The 24,986-nt window shown below is 47.7% G+C and overlaps 1 protein-coding gene across 1 annotated transcript in view; it reads right to left on the reverse strand.

The window, feature by feature from the left end:
* The window catches only part of Grik4 (glutamate ionotropic receptor kainate type subunit 4), a 425,565-nt gene that overhangs the window by 266,642 nt on the left and 133,937 nt on the right, over nucleotides 1-24,986 (reverse strand). Inside the window, exon 3 of the mRNA XM_085844546.1 lies at nucleotides 21,681-21,812. Coding sequence (XP_085700672.1) covers nucleotides 21,681-21,762 — 82 coding nt within the window. The 5' untranslated portion in view covers nucleotides 21,763-21,812. The remainder of the gene's footprint in view (nucleotides 1-21,680; nucleotides 21,813-24,986) is intronic.

Raw genomic sequence — 24,986 nt, forward strand, 5'->3', positions numbered from 1 at the left:
CCTGATTACCGTCCACTGACTTCTTCAGGTCAGTTAGAGAGCTGTGAAACTAAATGCTGTAGGAAGTGAAACTAAATAATCACAGACGGAAAGTCTATACAAAAAAAAAGAATACATTAAACAACATTTTAAAAATAGAAAGCAGAGAAGGTGAGTTATTTGGTTTATTTAAGCAGTCTTATATGAAAAAAGAACTAGAATTTAAAGCCTTCAATAGAAGGCTCTCTGGGCTCTCAATTAGCACTGGCTACAAAGAGGAGAACCCAAACTCACGCTTTATCAAGACAAAACCTAGCTTGGACTTGGTTCAGTTTTTAATTGGATTAAGATTTTTTTTTTCTATGTAGCTGGCAAAGAGTTATGCCTCGCCAGAGAAAGACTGTAGCATCTACAGACTGTACAATACTCAGCATTCAGGCTTTTCAAAAATACCAGGCACATTCAAAGCTAGAACCAGATGACCAACTCAAGGAGGGAATAGGGAACAACAGAAGCGTACCCACAAGTGACCCAGAGAGCAGAGGTGATAGAAGAGAGAAAAATTTAATGTGGCCATTCTGTTAAAAAAAATCCAAGAAAATACGCAAAGTGGATGAAGTTTCACCAACCAGTTGAAAATAAAGAATCTACTAAAAATTTTAAAGTAAATTTAAAAACACCATTCTTTTTAGTGTGTGTGTATGAGGAAGAGTATGTGTGTCCACACCTATGTGTGTTTAGATTCGTGTATGTGTGTGTGTGTGCCTGTGTATGTATGTATGAGTGTAACACACACAGGCATACACATGCGTGCATATGCACATGGAGGCCGGGGAACAATGTCAGGTGTCGTCCAGAGAAATGATTGTAGTCCTTTTGAGATTGAGTCTCTCATAGGCCTGGACTTCAGCAATTAGCCCAGCGGGGTTGACCAGTGAGTCCCAGGGATCTTGTCTCTGCTTCCCAGCACAAGGATCACAAGTGTTTACCACCATGCCTGGTAAAGTTTTTACATAGCTTCTGGAGATGAAATTTGGGTTCTTATGCTTTGGAGGGGAAACACTTTAGCAACTGAGCTTTTGTCCCAGTTCAGACAAAATCTTAAAGAATGAGAGACTCATTAAAGACGCATGGCAAGGTGGAAATGCCTGGAAACCAGGAGCAAAAGGGCATGTAGTGACCCTTTGGAGCCTGGAAAAACCATTTTATTCTCCCAAACCTTGATTCCTTCATTTCTCAAACAGAACAATGAGACACACTGTTTAGTTTTGCAGTGCAGATAAAACTAATAACACACATAAAGGCTTTTTACAAATTACTAATCATTACACAAATGTAAGGTATCATTACTGTAATAGCCTGGCAACAATTCAAAACACAGCACATCTGATCCCTCGCCAGAAGGACGTTATGCCAATAGACAGGTGAGTCGCGCGTCCTTGATGAATCGTTACAGAGGGTTTCAAGCTTAGAAAGCTAAGAGAGGCAATGATAACAAAACAGTCAGTTCTGTGATTTAGGGATGGATGAGTCGCTTTATGTGCAATCCCTAGACAACAGAAAACCCCAAACTAGATGTTCCCAGAGATCGGCAGACTCTTGGATCACCTGCTTCCATTTCCCAGGTGGTGCATGCTCACGAAATACAAATTTCCACAAATTTGTGCCTGATAAGGAGATATCATGGGCAAGGTAACTCGGAAGCAGCAATATCGAGATGCCTTCCAAAGCTGACAGCAGGAATGCTGGGGCTGTTGAATTCTCCACGTCACCGCTTCCATCTATTAGCACACATTATGGAGAGCAACAGGCAAGCTCGTGCAAATAAAGACAGCAGTGATGATCCTCTCAGCTGAGGTGGCCTAGCCTGCAGCGGGAACATGGCTATTACAAGGTCATGAGCCCAGCCGGAACAAAGTTCTCAGTCTTGTAGGAAAGATGTTATAAATGCTCAAATAACGATACGAGTGATCTAAGACACACAGTTAAAGCGATGCAGGAAGTTGTACAAGAACTGAGTTCATCAGAGCCTTCCTGGCTTAGGTAGCGATAGCGTCTGCTCTGGAACGAGCAGAATCACAGATTCCGTGCAAAGGGAAGAACATGAGCGAAGACATAGATCTAAAATGGCAAGTTGGGAGCCAAAAATGAATTGGTTCTGATATAGGTAGCATGAAAATAGAATCTTCTGAAGATATTAACATGCATTTGCTCTTCCAGCGCTTCACATAGACGATCCCCCATGGTCTCCAGAATAGTCTGCAGATGCAATGCAACTCAAGACAAAGGTAAAATGAGCGTTAGGAGTGAGCTAATATAGCCAAGACCCTTCCACTGAAGTGAACTCGGACCCTGCCCTCCACTGAGAATTATCAGAAAGATGAGGAAGGAGCAGAGGAAGAGAAAAAAGGAGAAGAAAGGAACCAGGTTCTCTTTGGTATCCTTGATTCATTGTGACTGTGTTTCAGGCTCCTTCCCATAGTCCCCGACAGATGGCAGCAGATCTAAATGTCATCATCCTGCGAAGTCCGAGCCAGCTCCATTCCACCTGATGCCATTCCCCCTTAATGGAACTCTATTCCTCTGCGATAAACCACTACATCAGACAAGTACAGATAAGCTTCCTCTGACCACTCAGGTGCAGATGAGAGCCATCTTCCCTCTAAGCCCTTGTCCCTTACCCTGTCAGCACCATTCATTGAGTCCTTAAGTCTATTTTCCCTTATTATAATTATTAGATTTGTCTTCACGATCATTCAGCTTTTCATATGCATTAAAAATGTCTCCTCGAGCTTTTGGAGATCAGCGATCAAATGTTATACTTTTCTAATTTTTTTTCTTAACCTTGAGTGGCAGAGATTTAGACAGAGAGGTATTGAGTATGAATGAGCAAGAAACCCAATTGGCCATCGTGAAATCAAATGTATGCTGCGTTTGCTTGGCTTTGATTTCTTCCCCAGAGAGAAACAAAGGAGGCTTGCCAGAAAGTGCTAATGGACTGGAAAAGTTCTGTGTTAATTTACAAGACCGTGTTCACGTCTTATCCTTTGAGGATCTTCCAATCCTTCACAAGAGATAACTTCCTACCTTCGCAGAGGAACACTCGAGAGCTAATGTCTGCTTTATCTAGAACATAGTGAGAGTCCATTTCTTCAGAACGTTCCTAGTCTCTCATGGCTATCTGATCATGGTTAATCAATCTACCCCCTACCCCCAGACACAAAATTCACAGCCTTCTGCTTTTTTCCTTCTGATCAAGATGTCTTGTCTGGGCTGTGCAGTGGTACACACCTTTACTCCCAGCACTTGGGAGGCAGAGGCCAGTGGATCTCTAAGTTCGAGGCCAGCCTGGTCTACAAAGGACAGCCAGGACTGTTACACAGAGAAACCCTGTCTTGAAAAACAAAACAAAACAAAACAAGTCATCTTGTCTGGGTTGGCCCTGAAGTTCATTATGTATTCATTAGACTATGTCTGTTTTGAGTAATGGCCCTGGAACCCTTCATTATTTTCGTTTTGAGCAGTCATCTAGGCTGCCTGGTACGTAGTCGTCCGCTGTACTTTCCACACAGCTTCCCACTTAGAGGCTGCCTAGCTCTGTGGTTCTGAATGCCATTTGTACACCAAGCAGCTCCTTTGTTCCTCTCTCTATTTGAAACGGCTTCTCTGCGATCTAATATCTTATGCCCATTTGACTCCCTGGTGCCTCCACTTGGATATCTTTTAAACAACTCAAAGCTAAGGTCTACCAATGGAATTCATGTCTCTCTCTCTGCCTTAACCCCAAGCTTGCTCCTCAGATCCCTCTTTGGATCTCAATAAGCAATATCCATTGTCCATGGCTACCTAGCTGGTCATCCTTAAATTCTTCTTCATCCTTCATAACTGGTCAACTTAACCCCAGCCAGATCTCAGCTCTCCATCATCTCTCCCCTAAGCCAGTATTAACCCTAGCATAGGCTAGTAAAAGGTACTATAGGGGATAAAGGGTGGGCAAGGTGGCTCAGTGGGTAAAGATATTTGCCGTGGGGCACGTGTAAAGGTGAAAGGAGAAAAGTGACTCTATGGTGGAATCTCTCCATATCGCACAAATACACAAGTGGCGGTAACTAATCTAAAAAACGAAAGTCCGTGCCTATTACTAACATCATATTTGAGCTTTAGTTCATTTGTTTATTCAGCGATTTAGGAAACTTCTACTCTGCATCAGTCAATGTTCACACATGAGCACAGCGGGTTCAAGCACCAAAGCAGAGCTGCTACGGAAAGGAATGCACGAGGCTGATAAAGAGGAAGGCTGTGAACAATGAGGAGCAGTGGACGTTGTCAGGGAACACCTCACAGGGAGCCTGACATGAAAGATGCTGCTAGAGAATTAGCAAGAACCCACCAGGCAGACACTTGGGACACGCCCTCCTGGGTGTGATGACGGAGAGATGAAAGTGTGGTGTGTTTAGGGAGCTGGAAGCAGACAGAGGAGGAGGCAGGGACTAGAGTACAGAGTACTCTATACATCCCTGCGGGGGGTGTGGACCTGGGTTTTATCAGGAAAGAGACTACCTACTCTTCACTCTGTGTCCAGTATGAGAATCAAACCAGGCATGCACAACGCAAGGAATATGTTTATTTATAGCAGTGGTTCTCAACTTGTGGGTTGAAACCCCAAAGACTATTGGAAAACACGAAGATTTACATTATGATTTATAACAATAGTAAAACTACAGCCATGGAGCAGCAACAAAAATAATGTCATGGTTGGAAGTCATCACAACATGAGAAAATGTATTAAAGGGTCACAGCAATGACAAAGTTGAAAACCACTGACCTACAGGGCATAACAGTTTACCTGAGGATTAGAAAATACAAGCTGGCCAGATTCAGTCAGTTATTTGCTTGGTTGGTTGGTTTTTCATTTGAGACAGGGTTTCTCTGTGTAGGCCTGGCTGGCCTGGAATTCACTAGGTAGACCAGGCTGGTTTTGAACTCACGAGACTGAAGGTGTGGCATTAAAAGCGTGCACCATCACACCTGGCTTTGGCTGGAATTTTTTTTTTTTTAAGGAGGTTGCAAATCGTGGCCCAGAGTCAACAGACAGTCCACCATAGATAAGGCACTAACTGAGAAAGGCTCTTGGCACAGTGAAAAACTCACATTAACCGGTGAGGGCAGAGCTTGGGAGACAGGAATAAAGCATCGTAGCAACAAATGGACAAGGTCAAGGCCAGATGGGGCCACAAGCTAAACACACAAGTGTGCCTGCTCTCCAGGGATTCCCCTGTGGGATCTGTCACCTCCACACTCCCCAGGAGAAACTTAAGCCTCCATCTCTGGTTGCCACCATCTTGTGTCTCAAGAACAACAAGGACAAACTTCACCACTCCTCAGTCCTCCACCCAGCCCATGGCTACCAAGGTGACACCATTTCTCCCCAGCCGGGGCTCTGAGACACCATGATTTGCATTTCAGTTCAGACTTCTTTCTGATGGTTTCAGCCAAAGCTTGGGAATGACTCCCTTCTCCTGCTCTCTCCAGCTCTGTCTCCCTTTTCCCCTCCCTCTCTCTAGCCCTGTGGAGGACTGCTTCTTCCTTGACACCCTGCTCCTTGATGCAGAGAAAAGCCATCCTTAACAGCAGTTTTATTGCCCGGTGATATTAACACAATGAAGGAAATCATTGCTAATTTTTATGAATTATCTCATCATCTGCAACTAATTAACAGCTGCCGAAAGAGCAGGCATTCGGCTTCCCCTCTGAGAGCCTTCCCCTCCAGCGACGCTCGCATAGTCCTAACCCTTCGCCGTCAAGAAGGCCCTCCACACGTCCAGCAACCTCCACACTCAGGTCTGCCTAGCCCAACCTGCGGAGACAGCCTTGAGCTGACCCTCACATTCAGAGATAATGGGCCGCCTATGACGAGCATGATTTAGGTTAGCTGGAAGCTTTATTAAAATCTGATCTAAGTGGGCCGCCACTGCTCTCTAGCCTCATTACCCTCCCTCTCCCAAACCAGGCCTTGGCCTCTGGGCTCTCTGAACCTGTCTATAGAGCTGAGAGAGCAAGCCAACAGCTACATGGCTCTCCATCAGGGGATCCCTCAAGCCCAGGTGAGCAGTAAATGCATAGAGGGGCAGAAGAAAATGAGAGAGAGGAGAGAACACAGCCGCACAAGAGATGACAGAGAGGCAGAAAATATGCCTGTGGCAGCCTCAAGACAAGAACATCGCAGAGATGTAGGGATCTGGCAGACCACAGCTAGAAAACACTGGAGCCTAGCCGGGTGCTGAGCCCTCAAGTTCCCCAGCTCTCTACATCTGGGGCTCTCTTCTGCCTGGACTCCTGCCTGGGCCTCAAGTTCTACTAACACAGGTCCCTCCCTGGCTCCTTTCTCTACCCAGACTCTCCTCTTCTCCCCCTGGCTTCCTTTCTGTGATTTGTTCTACTATCCAAAGATTCGCTTTTCAAGTCCCCTTTTCATCTAGAGAAGCCCCAGGGGGCCACTGGCTGGGTCTCAGATGAAGGGAACAGCTCTGAAGGACAGCATTGAAAGCATACAGAGGCCACAGGGTGGCTCTACTCACATGACACAGAAGCCTCCTTCTAAAGGTCAAAGGCTTAGCAGCATGCATCTAGACACAACCGAGAGGCCAGGTAGCAAACATCGGGGTTGCAGAGAGGAGGGGAGCCCTGGAATCCTCCCTGTGCCCCCAGGAGGTCTCTCCTTCCTTCGGGTTATCAGACACACAATTAAGAGTTTCCCATCTTCCCTGATCTAGAATGACTCAGATGCTTAGCTGATAGCATGCTGACTATGTAACAACACATCTCAGCCTGGTCTCTTCCCCCGGTGTCCCCAGTTTCAAAGCTAGTGGGTGCCAATAGAACAAATACTACCATACCAGCCCAGCATAAAAATGATTCCCCTGAATGGTTACTTAGCCAATGCACAGTAGCTGCTGTCATGATTTAGAACACGGTCTAGGCAGCTGAACACTACGGCTCAAATGTGGCTCATATCAGTTTTGGAGTCTCTGCCGTCTCTACTCTTTCTGATTCTCATTCCTCTTTCCCCACCCAGGCAGGCCATGGAAGGTAAGAATCCTCTCACCCCAGCGTGAGCCACGGCAACTACATTCCCTTCCCCAAAGCAAGCCATAAAGCACAGGACAGCCTCTCTGCCCATCTCTAACACCCTCCTTCCAGAGGAACCCGAGCTAGAAGAAAGAACAGGAAGAGGCAGAATGGCGTTGAGGAGAGGCAGTGTCAGACACTGGCCTGGAAGTGCAGCATGGCCGGTTTTCTCAGGGAGGAGAGCAGGGCTCTTCTCAGATGCCCAAGGATAGAGCCAGGAGGCTTTGCATCTCCATGTCTTAAACTTGGCAGTTCCCAGGTCACACCCACCTCCAATCCATGGACCTTCTGCTCCGTGGGTCTGGAGAACAAACTCCAGCTGGCTCAGGAATCTCTACTGTCATCTAAGCCTGGCATCCCTGACCCCACCCCAGGGATGCTCCAGAGTTTACATCAGATGGCGGCGCTGGTGGGCCATGCCCCAGAACTGCGGGCAGCTGGCTCCGAGTGAGCTGTAAACACTGCAGGAAGAAACAGCGGAAGCCAAGTCCGGCCTTCACACTCACTCCATGTTCCAGAACAACCAACTCTCCACTCGGTTCCTGAGCTGTTTACTCAAAAAGTTAGGCTTAAGCGGAGGCAGCGGTGGGGACTGAGTGGCTTATCACAGCCTCCTACCTGCTGTGTAGCTTCCAGTACTTTACTAGAGTTCTCTGGGCCTCTGCTTTGGCCTCTGTAAAATGATGGAGAATGTGGCAGGATTAAATTATCTTGAACATACTCGGCATCATGCTTGACGCAAAGTAAATTCTCCGTGTGTGTTGCTCTTAATGTTGCAGCCAGACAGTTCTGGTTCACAGAGCTGAAACTCTAACCTTAAACCCCTCTTTACTCTTCAAGGCATTCTCTCTACCCCAACCCTTCTCCCCCCGAGCATCAAGGTCTGGAGCTCTGGAACCCCATCTCCTTGGCTTGGCCCCCTGCACCATCCACCAAGCTACGGCTTGCTCCATTCTCCTGACCCTTTCCTTGGTGGCTATGTGGAAGAGAAGCACCCAGTTACATTGAGCAGCGCTAAAGAAACAGCAATAGTAATATATGTTCAGCCATTAGCCACATAAGTAATCAAAGATCACTGCCATATGATTCCTGCTTAAACATCATCTGGAATCTAATAAATAAGCGACTATAAATAAAGCCAGCATGCAGACTTGGCCCCTTAGAGCACAGCAGTCTCAGCTCTTATTTTTAGCCTAAGGTGCCTTCGGCTGTGATACCCCTGCAGTTCAATGTTGAGTTAGTTCCTCCCTCCTCTTCTATCTGCTTCCCTCCCTCTCCCTCTCTCTCTCCCTCCCTCCCCCCTCTCTTCTTCCCTCCCCCTCCCAACCCTTCTCTCAAAAGAAGATTGCAGAGGTAGTAGGGGAGGGGCAGAGAGGTTTCTTCCTTAAAGCTTCACCCTGGTCTGGAGCGAGCTATGGCCAGGTCTACCTTCTCCCCAGCTCCTGGTCCACAAGGTACAGCCAGTGGCCTCAGAGCTCCAAGTGGGAACTCACCAGAGAGAGGTTTCACGTAGAGAACAGAACACAAAGCTGATGCTCAAGAAACCTGGTTCAAATCCCTTCTTGCTCTACTTCTATGTGAGTGCCTTTGCTCCCCAACACAAGCGGTTTTATATTTAAATACCATGTCTTATCAAAACCACCTGTAGAGGCTGTAAAACCTGACTTATGGAATGTGCACAGTAGGTGTTCAGTAAGCATAATGGCCACTCCATCTCCCAAATACAGTCTTTGGAAACCACGTCCACAGCCATTCAGTTCACTCTGGGTTGTAATGGTGAAAATATCTGGGGAGGACAAGGCACTTCCAATACCAGCATGCCTACTGTCCTGGACCACCACAGTCTATGCCAACATGCCCACTGTCCCCAGACCACCACAGTCTATGCCAGCATGCCCACTGTCCCCAGACCACCACAGTCTATATGCCAACATGCCCACTGTCCTGGACCACCAGTCTGTGCCAGCATGCCCACTGTCCCCAGACCACCACAGTCTATGCTAGCATGCCCACTGTCCTGGACCACCAGTCTGTGCCAGCATGCCCACTGTCCCCAGACCACCACAGTCTATGCCAGCATGCCCACTGTCCTGAACCACCAGTCTGTGCCAGCATGCCCAATGTCCCCAGACCACCACAGTCTATGCCAGCATGCCCACTGTCCTGGACTACCACCATCACCATCACAGCCTAAGTGGGTAACTCTACCTTGTTTTTCATGACTCTTTAGTCCTATGTGTCTAGGAGCCTTCCCTTATAACAATTAGAACATGACAGGGCACAGTCTATGTCACAAAGTTCCAGGGGACAGAGGGATAGGCTAGATCAGGTACAGACACCAGGCCTTCAATGCCTCTCTCCCACAGTTACTTCTTAAAGCAGAAGTGGCCCTGTCCCCGCAGGAAGGATGACAGGAGGCAGAGTAAGAGTCTGCCAGGTCTCTGGGGGATATTATTTTCTCCAGGCCCTGTGGCAGGAAATAAACACATCACTCCATGCTGAGCCTGGCAAAGCCCACGTGACAGCCTTAGATAGCATTCAGCTTGTAGACTACTCTGCCGGTGCCCTGACATGTGAGAAGCGCTGAGATTATTAAATCACAGTGATAAAGCACTTCCTGTTACACGGCACCTTCCCGGCTGCCTCTGTACTGCTGGCATGGGCTCAGTTTCTGTAACGTGACCAACTTATGTGGTGACTTCCAACATGGGGGAGTTTGGCTCCAGTTGGCTGAGATGCCTGATTCTCCAGCAAAATGAACAAGGACTGACACTGGGAATCCATGAATTCAGGTTAAAGTTTGGGCAGGGAAAAGTTCTCAAGAGTTGTTTGCATCAGACACTGTTCACAAGAATTTTCTGTGACCCCTTTAGATGCTAACCGCAGTAACTGTCATGAGCAGAACCGTGGTTCTGAATATGCTCATGTGCTGGTTTCAAGACTGTGTGACTGTCCAGAGAAAATGGGACCTCAGATTCCATTGAGGTTGAATTGGATGACTGAGCCTAAGAAGGAGAGATGACTTGGGACCAAAACCCTGGCTCAATGTAATCTCAGAACTCCTTAACCTTAAAGACCATTTTCCCAGTTCACCTGCGGGAGTGGACCTAAGAAGGACCCAGCTCACAATTGCTGGCTTTGAATGTAGGAGAAAGCTCTGGGCCAACACTCAGCACACTGCAAGCTGGAAAGGGCTCTTAGCTGAGGCCAAGGAGAAATCAGGGGTCTTGGTCCTCTAACCACAAGGAAGTGAGTTCTACCAGCGACCCAAATGGGCAGGAAACAGCTGCTCGGCAAGAGCCCCCGGGAAGGAACATCTTATCTTCAGCTCAGTAAGACTTCTGAACTACAGACTGAGATAATAAATTTGTCTTGTTTAAGCTGCTAAATTCGTGGTAATTTGTTATGGCAGCAATAGAAAAACTATAGTAATAGCAATAACACAAGCACCACTGATAACAGCTATTATTTATTGACGTCCTACCGACTGTCAAGCATCCTGCCAGCTGTTTTCCATACGTTATCTCTCACGTAAACCACAGTAATCATACAAGGTGAGTTTATTATCCCCTTTTTATAGCAGTCAGCGGAGGCCAAATAATTCAATTTGCGTAAGGTCACATGCAAAACTATAATTTAATTCCAGGTCCCTGTGTCAACGAAGGCCACACCATTTCACCACCCTATAGGGGCCATGCAGTTGCCTGCCGGAATCATTGAGTTAAAAACCATCCCTTGAACGAAACTCGAGGACCAGAACTAATATTTACAAAATATTACGATATGCCATATGCTGTTCATAGTACGTTATAATGTTCCTCTGAGCTAATACCAATTAATTAATTAGCGATAAGCACTATTATTCCCTGCTTAGGGATGGGACATTGAGTGTGAGGAGGGTTGAGTCATTTCTCTCAATGCACATATGTGTGAGCTTCGCGAACATGTAAGTCAAAAATCCAAGACCGGGACTGTTCCGTGGTGTCTGGGACATCAAATTTGAATGTGACCTCCATGCTGCCCCACAAGGCCATCCTTATGACTTCACGCTAAGAGGAAAGCCAATTCGGAACCCAGCAGGAAGTAAGCAGGAGCCCTGTCTCCAGGAGCAGGTGGTCCTTGCCTCCTCTGCTCCTGCCCCTCACAGATGCTCCGGCCCCTCACAGGTGCTCCCTTGCTTTCTGAAAGGCCATTCCCATGACAGCCAAATGAGAAGCTGATTAAATAAAAGGATCTCTCTGAAGGTGAGAACAGAGATCATTTCAATACCTTATTCCATCTCTACCAGTGCCACTGATTGCTGCCGATCAACCTCAGTTCCTTTATGACTCTTAAGTTTCCAGATCCGCTCCAATTAGCATTCACCTGCCCTTGCCACAAGATAGGATCCTCTCAGAGCCAACTGCTCCAAGAAGTGACGATGTACAGAAGAATTCCTTACCTCTGGGCTCCCTTCTTCTCTGGGTTGTTGATCTAAGACTTTGGGGTGGTGCCCCAGAGATCTGGGCACACCCACTTGCAAGCCTACCACAGCACAAGCTGATGACTGGAGTCTCCCGGGAGCAGCCCCTAGGGGCAGCTTCTTACAGAGGCCCCCAGGGTTGCATGAATCCATGTTCTGTCATCTCTGGGAAAATCCCTGTTATTTCATCTGTGAGCTGAAAGCTCAAAGTCTCATGTTGTTAGATCTCCTTGCTCCTGAGGGGAATTTGTGAGTTTTGCTAGCAAAGTGGCACTCTCTCCCTTTTGTGTGTCACTGTGTGCTCAAAAGGCCATGCCCTAGACATGGAAATTCATAGCTTGGAGGAAGCCACCACCTTACTATGAGGAACACCTCCCCCACCCCTGCAGCATCTGGAACCTTAACACAGGTGTCTTCAGATCCAGGAACAACCAACCCACTGTCAAAGAGCAGCCTCTGCCTGTGTACCCTGAGCAGAGCCAGCTAGGAATGTTTCTGGCGCCGAGGTTCATAGTGCAGGGAGTAATGGGCCTGGCTATCTTAACATAAAGATCATGCAGCCAGTGCTGACTGGGAATGAGCCGAACACTGGAAAAGCCCAACCCTACCAAGCTGGAGCACATGCCGCTGGTGGATTAGAAGCAGATGAGAAGGGTACCTCTGGTTTAGGGGATCGCATCCTCACCTGGGAGGGGGAAAGAAAAGGAATCCCTTTAAGGAGGAAGGTAACCAGGATGATAGTGGAATCCAAGCAATGATGTAAGAGGCGGTAGTGATGAACTTGAGAGGAGGAAAACCTACCCCTTCAGCTCTCTGAGGTGCCATCATTAGGAAGAGGACCAGCCTGCCTAGAACTCCAATAGTGGATGCAAAGAGAGGAAGAAAAAACAGTGGTCATCACTATTCAGAGGCTTAGTGGGTTGGACTGGGGTCCCTGCCACCATTTAGATTTTTGTGAACGTAAGCACAGGCAAGCAGCCATAACGGGTGTGGGCTCCTGGCCAACAGCAGGCAGGCACCTGGCCAACAGCAGCCGTGTCAGCAAAAGGCTAGAAGCCTGTCACATAGTCCCAGCTGGGACTTTAGGTCCAGGTTTGGACCTGTGGGTTCTTGGAAGACAGATAAGTAAGGCCTGCCTTGCCACAGTCCTGAGGAGCTTGGCACAGACACAATACCAAGATAAGCTCGGAACTCAGACACAATGGAGATGTGGGGACTCCAGGGACCACACAAGTGGCGCTGGGTTGTTTGAATCCAAGGGACAGAGATTCTCAGCTCACACAGATGTTAAGGCACTTAACTGCTGGCTCAGGCTTTCTCAGAGCAGGATTCAGAGGAGCCCCAAGACCTGGATTTGATTGGAAATCAGAGCTTGGAGAACAGAGACCTGGAGTCTGCCTATTGTGTCGGTGTACTGTTCTAGGTGACGGAAAAGTTCTTCTTGTTAACACTTCTGCACCAAGTGGGGCCTCTAGTCTGTGCCTCCCAAAGGCTCTCAGCTCTGAAGGGTGTGACCGTCCTGCATGGATGAACTGTGCTGCTACACTGCACAGAGAGAAGAGCATGTACAGAGATTGTAAGGTAGACACATGCTCAATATGTTTGGGGGAAAGGAAAGATGCTGGTGGGCTGGGCTGGCGTGACATGAGCAGCAGGCAAGCTGTCAGAAATAAACCATAAATAAACAGAAGGGTGACAAGCCGTGGAGAGCCTTGAGGGTCATCGAGAGGATGGAGTCCTGTGCTCTGATGTGGGGAAGAGCAGTAACCTGACATGACCCAACTTCTAGTTTAAAAGAATTGCTCTTGATGTCATATTTGAGATCAACAGGTGACATAACCGTGAGCTAGGAAACAAGAGAAAAAAGTCTGTGGCACTGTGGGAAAGAGTCAGTGTGACTAAAAACAGGGAAGGGACGCCCGAGCTAGCAGGAAGCTGTTGAGTCAAACTGGCTGGATGTGGAAAGCTAAACCAACAGAACTTGATGGCCAGGGGGCGGGGTCAGGGGCCGATGGGTTGAAGGATGGCTCCAAGATTGGGAGCCCAATTTCAAACAGGTATGATAGAGAAAGGGAGCCTGGTCTGTGTTTGTATTTTTAGATATGTGTGTGTATATATACATGAGTGTTCAGGTACATGCATCCACATACTTGTGGAGGCCAGAGAAGGACACTGGGTGTTCTCCTGTACCACTTCTCTACTGTATGCCTGAGACACAGTCGCTCATTGAACGAAGAACTCAGCTCTATGGCCAGGCAATCTCCCAGGATCCACCTGTTCCACAGTGCTGGGGTTTTGGGTACACATAATCATGCGGAGCTTTTTCTATGGATGCTGAGGATTTGATTCCCACACTTACTTACACTCTTGCCTCCTGAGCCATCTCAGCATCCCGCTCATTACAGCTCACAGGTGGGGAAACGATAGGAAGAGCAGGCCAGGAGGTGACAAGATCTCAGCTGCAGACATGCCGTATCTAAGTCTGTATTGTCACCCGTGTGAAGATGACAGGTAGATTGCTGCATGGATGAGCTACAGAATGGGTTCAGAGCTGAAGAGGAGACCGGAAGATCATCTATGTAGACACATAGACGTACATAAGATCACCACGGTCGTGGTGCTGATATGGGAGACACTCGAGGTCAAAGGTCTGAGAAACAGCCATATTCAGAGATTGAAAGACACGAAGAGGGAGCCAAGGAGATGGCTCAGTGGCTAAGTGTGCTTGTCACCAAGCCTGACAATCGAGTTTGATTCTGAGCGCTGTTGATAGGAAAAGAGGGAAGAGGAGGTAAAGGGGCTTGGATAAGCAGTTCTTCCACGGTGCCTCCTGAAAGGGAAAGAGAGAACTGGCATGGATGGTTAAGGAGGGGCAGGAGTCAAGAGAAGATCTGCCATCTGGTGTGAAGGGACAAAAGACAGAGACTATCCCCATGGGATGCTCCTAGGCGCCTGGTGTGGTTGGAATTGAAATACAATACAATTTTTGAAAATATGTGTATGAAACAGGTGGGTAAGTCCTGAGGCTGACAGTGATATGCTGGGCAAGCAAGTGAACACACACACAAGGCACGCTGAGGTTTCCGGGGGTGAGAGCTCCCCAGAGCAGGAGAAGTTCACCATGGACACCAGCCCACCTCAAAGATGGGAGGAAAGGAACAGAATAGTCTGTGGTCAGTGCTTGCCGCCCTGGGGTAGAGGTTCAGAGGCGAGCACCTAAAGAGGTCATCTAAAGAGGTCACACCAGCAGACATTCCCAAGCACGGCTGCACACTGGACTCACGTGTGGCGCCTCCTGAGGCCAGCACAGGAGTACTATCTGCAGACAAAGAAGACAGTAGATGCCAGTGCATGAAAAGTTAGGCCTGGATTAGCCTGGGTTCTCGCCACAATTCTCTTTGTCATTTTGTAGCCTAACTAGGCACCATCAGCTCAGTCCTCTAGGATCTGACCAGCCACCAAATGAGAAGAAATACCCATCTGCAAGAGCGGCTGTTGGGAAGCCTCTTGGCTTGTCTACAGCATCCTGATGCCCTGTGAGTGCCCCCAGCAGCTTCCATAAGCCCTGCGGGTGACGTGTGTCTGCTTATCCAGACTAATGAGAGTTAAATGTGACCTCGGTCTTGCCTGCAGCTGAGCCGAGAGGCTGTGAGAGGAATGTTCAGGTTTTGCTGGCATTCATGAGTGCATCCCACCGACTCAGACTCACACCACGCGAGCACTCAGCTAAGATCTAGCAGCTGCTTCTCCCACCCACCACACAGCCACAGCCACAAGGAGAAAGGACGCCCCCAGAGAGTCTGGACTGTATCACAAAACAAGATCTGCCTGCTAGCATGTCTTACCTGACTTCCCCCAAGCAACTGGAGCCAAGTAGGGTCATGGCTTTAATTAGGCAGGTGACTGTCTCAATTTAAGCTCTTGTTAATGGTTATTAATGAAACCACAATGAAACAGAAGTGTCTTCCATGTGCGAATGGGACCAAAGGCTAACTAAACTGTCACACCTTAAGGGTCCTAAGGGTGACAGGTGAAATCTTCAGTTTGATGCTGAAATCCCTGTTAAACCTCTCATGGTCACCTGGTACCCAAAATGCCCGTTCCATCGGCCAGATAGACTTTTTTAAATGTGGAGAGAAAGATCTCTCTTCATAGCTTCCAGAAGCTCACCCCCTTTCCCTCAAATACAATGGACAAATGACTCAGTCCACATCCCAGGGCTCTGCAAGCCATACATGGAGTTGAAGACAGGTTTTGGAAATTCTGATAAGATTCTTTCAGTACCATGTGCTCCCAGCTCAACCCAGTGGTGATTAACAAGTGTACCGGTCACTTCCTCAGGCAGGGCTAGACCTTGATGTATCCAGCTGAGGAGCGGATATCATCACAGCCAGACAAAATGAACGCGAGTTCCAGGCAGGGAAGCCAGACCATTCCAGAACGAACAAGCATAGGCAGCCACACACCCAAATGATATTTAAACCAACTCCATCATCCACAGTTCGCAGTTACAGAATCAGGGCCCTATGTCTCACCTCTGACACTTCTGCACTGTGACCTTTGCCAATGCCCAACCCCAAAGACTCGTCACAATATGCTGAGAAAAATTATAGAGAAGCCCCAGTTACTAATGGTCACTACCATGATTTGCCTACTCCTCTGTGAGGTCCAGACAGCAGCATTCTGGCCTCTGGAAGCTTTTGGATCTTGGCCACAGGGAATGTGCTGCCAAAAGGCTGTCTCAGACTGTGACACCCTCAGATTCTGCTCAGTTCATATCCTCTGACTTTACCATTTACTTCGGTAGAATCCTAGATAAGCCACAAATCCTGAGAACCTTGGACTCTTCCTCACAGCACATGCCCCCTTCTGCCTGTCTCCTAGAAACCCAGTAAACACATCAGAACACTCTATTCACTGCAAACCATGGCACCAACGTTACCAGTTGGAGAGTTGTGTCATCTTGGCCGATGCCTTCACTGGGCACACTGACCTAGATAGCTCTCCAACTCCTGCCAGCTCCCATATCCACCCCAAAGTGTGTAGGTTCAAGTGGGTGGGTCCAGAAGCAAGATAGAGAGAGTCAGTCGTCTAGGATCTGAATGCAAGTGCATTTACAGAAACACACATTCACTTTGGAAGCAAAATACTCATTTTCTGTATTAGTCTCTTGCCTCGTTGCTGTGACCAAATAAGTGGCAGGAAGCAACTTGAGGAACAAAGGGTTTATTGTGGCTCCCAGGTGAGGAGGATGCAATCCACAAGAGCTAGAGCACAGGGCCAGTACATTCACACTCAGAAAACTAGTGGCTAAGAGGTGAGGCTGGGGTATAAAGCCTCCAGACCCTTGCTCAGTGGCCCTCCCTCATTCTCTGGTGAGGCTCCACCTCTTAAAGGTTTTGTGGCCTTCCAAAACAACATCACCAGCTGGTAACCAAGTGTTCAAACACACTCTGGGAACATTTCACACTCACACTACACTTTTCCTAATTACGTCTTGTGGGCTAGCAGGCAAATGGGATGCCATGCTTGGGCATCGTCTCACCCTGGCAGGGGGAGCATTGGAACACTGAAAGGGTGGCTCAAAATGCAAACTTTGCCATAGATTACGCACTCAGCAGATGGTGGGAAAGCCTGGCCCTGCAGTCAAGACTAGATCCTGAGAGGAAACGCATGAATCAGACAGACACAGACTCCCTTGAGATGCTACCAAAGAAGAGATTACAGTCCAGAAGCTTCCCTGTGTCCCCTGTCCAGGTGACACATGAAGGGTCATCAATAGCTATTTGCCACTATGGTGAAATACTGGCTGATTGATTATCTAACTGATTCAATTTGGAATAAAGAAGAAAAGTTGCGCAATGATCAAACTTTCATAAATCAAGTCATGTTGTAACATTAGGAGGGGAACTCACTACTCAAAACACCCCATGGTGAGGCCTCTACAAGGCTAAGAAATCGGCACTAGGTTTGTCTCAGTGTGCCCAATAGATTTCATACACAGCGGATGAGATCAGTAACCAGTGGCTTTATTCTTCACACTGGTCTCCCCCAATCCTCCTGTTAGCTTCATCTTGATAACATTTGAATGCTCTAGGTTAGACATTCTCTGCAAAGGATTGAGGGTCACTGGAGGAAGTCAACTAAGTAGAAACTTATAGTTGTGAAGTGCCTGGGGGTGGGGGGTGGGGGACCTAGTGAGGCTGAGCATCAGACAAGTCTGAGCTCTTACTGCTGCACTGTGTAGGAAAGCGTTAAACAAGAAAGGGGTTCAGTTGTTGCCTTAACCTGCACGATGTCCCGTGCCACCAATGCCAAGAGACTCCCATGAGCATCAGGACCAACCCTCTGAAGTTCCTGCTGATCCCTGCTGATTTTCTCCTCTGTCAGCTATCATTTGGTAATTTACTGCGGGTAAAAATGCCAAGGCAAAGTAAGAGACCATACAAGCCATGATTATCCATCTTTCAATATTTTAAAACCCGAAATAAGAAATGCTGCTGTCCCCAGGGAAAGGATTTTCAGATGAAAAGCTATTTTAGTCAAAAGTGACAGGAGAGGAAGAAAAAGAGGAGGAGGAAGAGGAGGAGAGGATGGGGAGGAGGGAGAGGAGGAGGAGGAGAATCAAAATAAAGAGAAGAGGTGGAAGAGGATGAGCAGGAGGAGGAGCAAAGAGAAGAGGCAGCTGGGAGGAGGAGGAGGAGGCAACAGGGAGGAGGGGGATCATCCCCAGCAGGAGGATAGGATGAAACACGTTCCCACAGAGTAAGAGCATAGATAGAGAGAGCGTGGGTAAGCCTCCCTCACCCTTGGGCAGTAGTGGGTAGCCCAATGTGTATACAGTGCAGTGCAGAAGTACCGGCCAAGGCAAGCAAGCAGTCATCCATCAGTTAACAAGAACTGAGTAAGTACCCAACACAGCAGGAAAAAGGACATTGACTAACATAGAAGATATCAAGGGAAACAAAGAGAAAATGTCACATGGTACTGAAGCTGACTGTGCTGCCTAATAGCTAAAAGGCCCCCAAAAGATGAGTCAAAGCTATTAGGCTCTCAGGCTAGCCACATATAACAATGTGACCTTGGCTACATCCCTTCATCTGCAAAACTGAGCAGGTTGGATAATGGGTCTTCATCATCTGCTATAACAAGACCCAGCAGCCATGATCTCTTTAAGTCGGGGAGATCTGCAGGGATGGGGGAAGTTTGGCAGGCATTTATTTACTTGTGGCTCCCCAGTCATCGCTCAGAGGACCCAGAGGGAAAGAAGTAAAATCTAAAACATTTTCAGGAGATAGATGACTGAAGGGGTCTGACACACATGTGAGAGTTTGGGAAATTTATGCGGATAGCCTTGCAGCCATAAATAAAATCCCTTTCTCTGACCCAAAATTTCATTCAGGGGGTAAACAGCAGACACCGTAATAGACAATTTGGCTGCATCTCCCGCCCCGTGCCCCGCTTGAATGAAAAACAGCCATCACAAGGCAGGGCAATGGGCTTGTCTGCCTCTTCCAAACATCCATATTGTCACCGGCGACAAGTCGGGCTGAGGATGGAGCAGACTGGACAATTTATCTCCAAGATTCCCTGTCTCTATGTACAGTCCTGCTTTGACAGCCATCTATTCTGAAGATGTAGAGGAGGGCTCTGGGGAAAGACCCAGAGAAGTTCATATGTGGTTGTAGTGACCCCTGAGAAGGTGAATGAAACAGTGGTCCCTCCCATTCCTGTGAATCTGTCAAAGACCTGGGAACCTCAGTCAAAGACCTGAGAACCTCAGCACTGCCCCAGCCCATCCATGTGCCAGGCTGCCTGGCATGAAGCAGAGCTATTCAGAGTTTCCTGACCTACTTCTCTTCCCAGTCCTGCCCTACTCTACTGTCCCACTGGGGTCGCTGTAATTAGCACCGCAGCACCTGAGACCACCAGGGACCTTTACAAGACTTCTAACTCCAGGATAACCAAAGAGACAAAACAAGTCCTGGCATCCTCTTTCTCCTCCTCCTCCTCCTCCTCCTCCTCCCCCTCCCCCTCCCCCTCCTCTTCCTTCTCTTTCTCCTCTTCCTCCTCCTCCTTCTTCCTCTCTCTCTCTCTCCCTCCCTCCCTCCTTCCCCCCCCCAACTCTCAAACCCAGTTTGACCTTGATGGACAGGGGAATCTGTGGTTAGAAATCAGGTTAAAGGGGACTGACATAAAACAAAATTGGAGATTCAACAGAATCAGACAAGCACTCTCTGTTTAGTGTGGTTAGGGGGAGCTTACGGGGACCCCTCAAAGCCCTCTTGCTAACCTAGCAACCAAGACAGATCTGTGGACTCCAGCGTGTGCTTCCTTCCCCAGAGAACCAATGCTCAGAGAGGCAAGGCAGGGGTGGGGGCTGTGATTCTGGCTCGATTCCATTCTACTTCCCATTAGTGACAAACGGAAATTGATGGGTTGCCGTTTTATCTGCTCATTTGGTGGTGGTAGTGGTGGGGACCTCGAAGTAAATGCTAGATAACTGTGGGCATCTTATAAATTAAGCATCTTAAGGATATGAACCGCTTTGCATCATCACCAAGTAGAATTAAATTAGATTTTGTAGTTTCTATAGAAATGAATGAGGAAGGGAGGGAGAGAAAATCTTGTTTTTTAATGCCTTTTTTTGTAAAGCAGGCAGAACAAGGAGTTGAGTGCAGAGTGAGGGGAGAATTAAATCACCTCTCCACATTTCAGATGTCCATCAGTAGCCATCGTTTCCCATGGAGAAATATGGCCATGAGGTAACAGGGAGGAGCAGCTTGAGAGCCACTGTGCCAGCCTCTGACAGGTGATGCCTCACCTGGATGTGGTCTGAGCTATCAGCCCATGCCTGGGCCTCCTGACCATCACCAGAGTGCCAGTTGTACTCTGGTGCCCTTAAAGCCAGTCCTGGTTGCGATCCAACCATTTTATTCTACATCTGCCTCCAGCCTTCAGTTTCACAATGAAGATCTGGGTCCTGCTGGGCATGGTGGCAAGACCCCTTTAATCCTGGCATTTAGGAGGCAGAGTCAGGCAGATCTATATCACTTCAAGGCCAGCCGAGTCTATGTAGGGAGTTCCAGACCAGACAGGTTTATACAGTGAAACTTTATCTCAAAAGAAAAAAAAAAAAAAAAAAAAAGTCCAGTCATGACTCCACCCACCTTCAGTCAGGGAAGAAGGACTCACAGCTATCTGCATATAACCGCCCACAAGAACAATCATCAAACCTGACACTGGAGGTCCTGGTCTCAGGAGACTTCTCTTCAGCCCACAAGAATTTAGATAGCTGATGCCTCACTTAACCCATGTCCCACATACACATGTACATATGTCTGACCTCTACCACCCTCCCACCTGTCCTGACTCCAAGGATTCCTTGTGCTAGAGTAGATGATGTCCTCATCTCTACCACCAGGTCCCAAGATCTAGAGTCTTGGTTTCCAGTGGTCTGAGCTTTAGTCATGGCAGGGAGGAGGCACATGGTTTCCCGCCATCCTGACTGCCAGGAGTAGAGGTGCCAGGGGTGTAGGTGGTAACCCTGCTTGTTCTCAGCAATGAGGACAAAGAAGAGCTGAGGTGCCTAGTCTTCCATTTCAGAGCTACGCCATGGCTAGCAGATAGCAACTCAAGACCCTTGCCAGCAGGCCGGACTAGAATCACCAAGCAGACTCCTGACTTCATCCAAATTGCCAAACACAACCTTTACACCAAGTTCTAGATTCTTCTTTAACTAATCAAAAGAAAGAGGCAACCAACTGCTTATCTCCGGTCCTGGATTTGGAATCCCTACAGCCTTTTTCACCTTCCGCCATTACTAACAGCTTCACATTCAGGACTGAACCTGTCTTGAATCATACCGGGAAGTGAGCATCATTTTATTCTAGACACTAGGAAGGACAGATGGGAGCTGTCAGCACGGGCCCCCTCATCACCTCCACATTCACATCTGTATCTGCCTCTGCCTCCACCACCTCCATGTCTGTCACAGCCATACTCAGGGAGGTCAGGGAAGCATCCCACAGAGCCTATGAAGTATAGACATCTCCTCTGTGTACACTTAGGGTAGCAACGAGACTATCATCCAGAGCCAGCCTGTACTTACCAATCCTCAGGGAGTGTGGGCTACAGGCCACCATCAAGAGCCAAGCAGGAAGCAGCACCAGAGGAGCGGAGACACGGGGCATCTTCTATAACTCCTCATGGAGCCCTCTGCTGGTCTGGGCATGACATAACGCTGCGAGGGGACAGAGAAAGCAAGCATGTGAGTCCTAACCAGGCTAGGTAGTCACATGGTCCAACCCAGGGACAGAGGCTCCAGAGAGCATGCAAGAATCCAAGTAGGGGGAGGTGACAATCCCCCCAGAAGTTCTGGCAGCACCCAGGAGAAAACTATGTGGACAAAGCCCTGGAAAGCCCCTGATGTACATAGGGCAGGCTACAGGATACATCACACCCCACTTTCCTTTATAAATCTCCAGTTAGGAATCAAGAACTTCAGTTTGTCCTAAGGAATAGAAGCCATGGCTAAGCAGAAGAGACGGCATGAAACGAGGTATTCCCTTAGCACATGGGATGGGTCCAAGTATCGCTCCCTCAACCGCCACCTGTGTGGTTTTACAAAGCTTCTCTTTATCTTAACACGGCTTCCTTATTTGTGTAAACCCTACTAATTCCCTCTTGATAAGACGTTCTGAGGACCCCAGAGGGGAAGCTACCTTATGGAGGCTTGTCCTAAATGAGAGGCTACATGCATGCCACTTCCTCCGTGGCTGGGTTGGGAGACCTTTTCTCCCAGAAAATAGAGCTCACCAAGGGACACCTTTCTATGGTTTGTGCACCTGCTTCAGCTGCCAGAGGCACTAACTAAGCCCTTCTCATATCCTTCCTCCACCTCCTCACCTTCCTGATATCAAAATTGAAGCTGTCAATGGGCTGACCCTCCCCAAAGCAGCAGAGCCACTCACCTTCCCATAATGTCTTGATTACTCTGAGACTCGGCCTCTGTAGCAAACCAGTTCTACCTCATCACTAGGATGAAAGTGGGGGCCCCAAGCACCTGCATATTTGATTCTGGATGCTCCAGGATAGGAGAATAGTACTCAAATGTTTCCCCTCCCCACTTGATCATCAACAGAAAACCAGTCAAAAGCCTTGAACAGATTCTTCACTAACTAATATAACGAATGGGCTGTGCACATTTGAAAAGATGCTCAGATCCACTAGCATCAAGGAAGCACAGTTTTAAGTCACATTCTTTACCAAGTATTAGCTGGGACATGGAGCAACTAGGTCTCCCACACAGCACGAGGGAATATAAGTTATGTACGTGTGTTGGAGAACTGGTCTACCTGAGCTTTTCACACATCCTCATGAGCCAGCAAGTCCACTCCTTAATACTTCTCCAATAAAAGTGCATGCATGCTTACTAAAGGCATGCCCTAGAATGTTCACAGCAGCAGTCTTTGTATTTGCTCAGACTGGAAGCTACCCAAGTGTCCAGCAGCAAAATGGAGAAATATACTGTATAATCATACAACTTGGTGTGATAAAGGCATGGACATGAGTAGCCAATTGCTACATGTAACAGCACAAATATTGTCATGAACATAATACTGAGAAAAATTTACCAGACACAAAACTGCATACAATATGGCTGTAAAGTGTAAAAAGTGCTGTGCAATCAAAAGTTCAGTCAGTGACAAAATGTTGTCACCAAAATGATGGGGTAGAAGAAAGCAGCACCTTTAAGCTTCTCTGTGGTTTGAAATTGACACAGTCAGAAAACAGCTTCTCCTTGAAGTGAGTAGCTGAGGAATTTGTCAGAGTGCAATGCCGGACAGAGATGTGGAGATGCTCAGAACCTCTGGTTATCAAACCAGAGGGCAAGAAAAAGCACAACACTGACTGGATGGAGAGATAGCTCAGCCAATAAAGTGCTTGCTGTGTAAACATGAGGACCTGAGCTTGGTAGCCAGAAACCACACAAGAAAGACGGGAGCATGTTTGCAATCCTAGTACAGGGAAAGCAAAGTCAGGCAGATCCCCGAGGCTCACTGGGAAGCCTGTCTAACCTACTCAGCAAGGTCCGAGACAGTGATAGACTCTGCCTCAATATGCAGGGTAGACACCCAAAAGAATTATATCTAAGCTTGTCCCCTGCCTCCACTCATATGTGCACACGTGCACATGCACATTCATGGACATGCACACATAAAAAGAGAGAGGGGGAGGGGAAGGAGAGGGGGAGGGGGAGGAGAGGGGGAGGGGGAGGGGGAGGGGGAGGGAGAGCCCACAGAGCCTTGCAACAGAGGGGAAAAAAAGGAGATATACGATGAAGACATAGGGAAGGCAGAAAGGCAGACTGTATTTAGCTGTTCTGGGAGCTGCCAGGTGTGCTGGCTCTTTGAAATGCTCTGCCTGTCTCAACATAGAAGGTTCATGCAGAAAACAGGGAACCATGTTGAGAAGGTTGCAACCAACCAAGCTCCTGCCTGGAGAAACCAAGTTTCCATATTTTCCTTTTCCCTAGAACTCACAGCAGTTATTACAATACCTCTCAGCCAATCTCTGCCTGGCCCCAGTAGAATACAACTGAAGCAAGTGCATTAAAAAAAAAAATATATATATATATATATTTATATAAATATATATATATATATATAAACAGTAGGATTTGGGTCAGAGACACAAAAAGAAATGAAGTCTCTATTCCCTTAAGACTGGCAACTCCCAGCAGGCAGTCAGAGAGGGTCAGAAGATGAGGAAGTGTGCAAATTTTCATATAGACTCTGGGCCTTGCAAAAACACAGACTTTGGAAAGTGGGAGCTTTGCTGTACTCCTCCATCCAATACAGTCCATTGCCCTGACCTCCTTGAGCAGCCTCAGGGGGAATGCCTGGGACACAGACCCCAGTGGAACTCAGCATCAATCTGGCCTTGGAAACACTTTGAACTCAGCTATCCAGGGTAAACTCAGGCTGAAAGAAATTTGCTTTTTCATATTACTTTGTACCAATAAGCAGGGAAACAAAACTATTCCAACCACCTTGCTCGCAAATCACTCTCATAATCAGCAAGAAAGGAAACATCAGGGAAAGGAAGAGAGATGAACCTTAGCCTCTGATCTCTGCAGGGACCATGGAGCTGTAAAAAACCCAGGAAGAGGAACAAACTGGCTGGGACAGTGAGGTCCCACCCACCCATGCCCACATCAACACCTCAGGGAAGACTTATCTGTTTCAATATTATCACTGAGGCTCTCATGTTTTTATGACTTGTTTATATATAAATTCTCCTCTTTCTTTTCTTTTTTGTCTCTAAATCTTCAGTTATTTGGAGAAGGGGTTGATTGCTCCTTCTCTGCCTCTCCTAACTGACAGTCGTTCATTCTCACATTCTCTCTCAGTGT

This window comes from Mus caroli, unplaced genomic scaffold (assembly GCF_978045245.1).
Source record: "Mus caroli unplaced genomic scaffold, Mus_caroli_1 scaffold_11, whole genome shotgun sequence".
Classification (NCBI taxonomy): domain Eukaryota; kingdom Metazoa; phylum Chordata; class Mammalia; order Rodentia; family Muridae; genus Mus; species Mus caroli.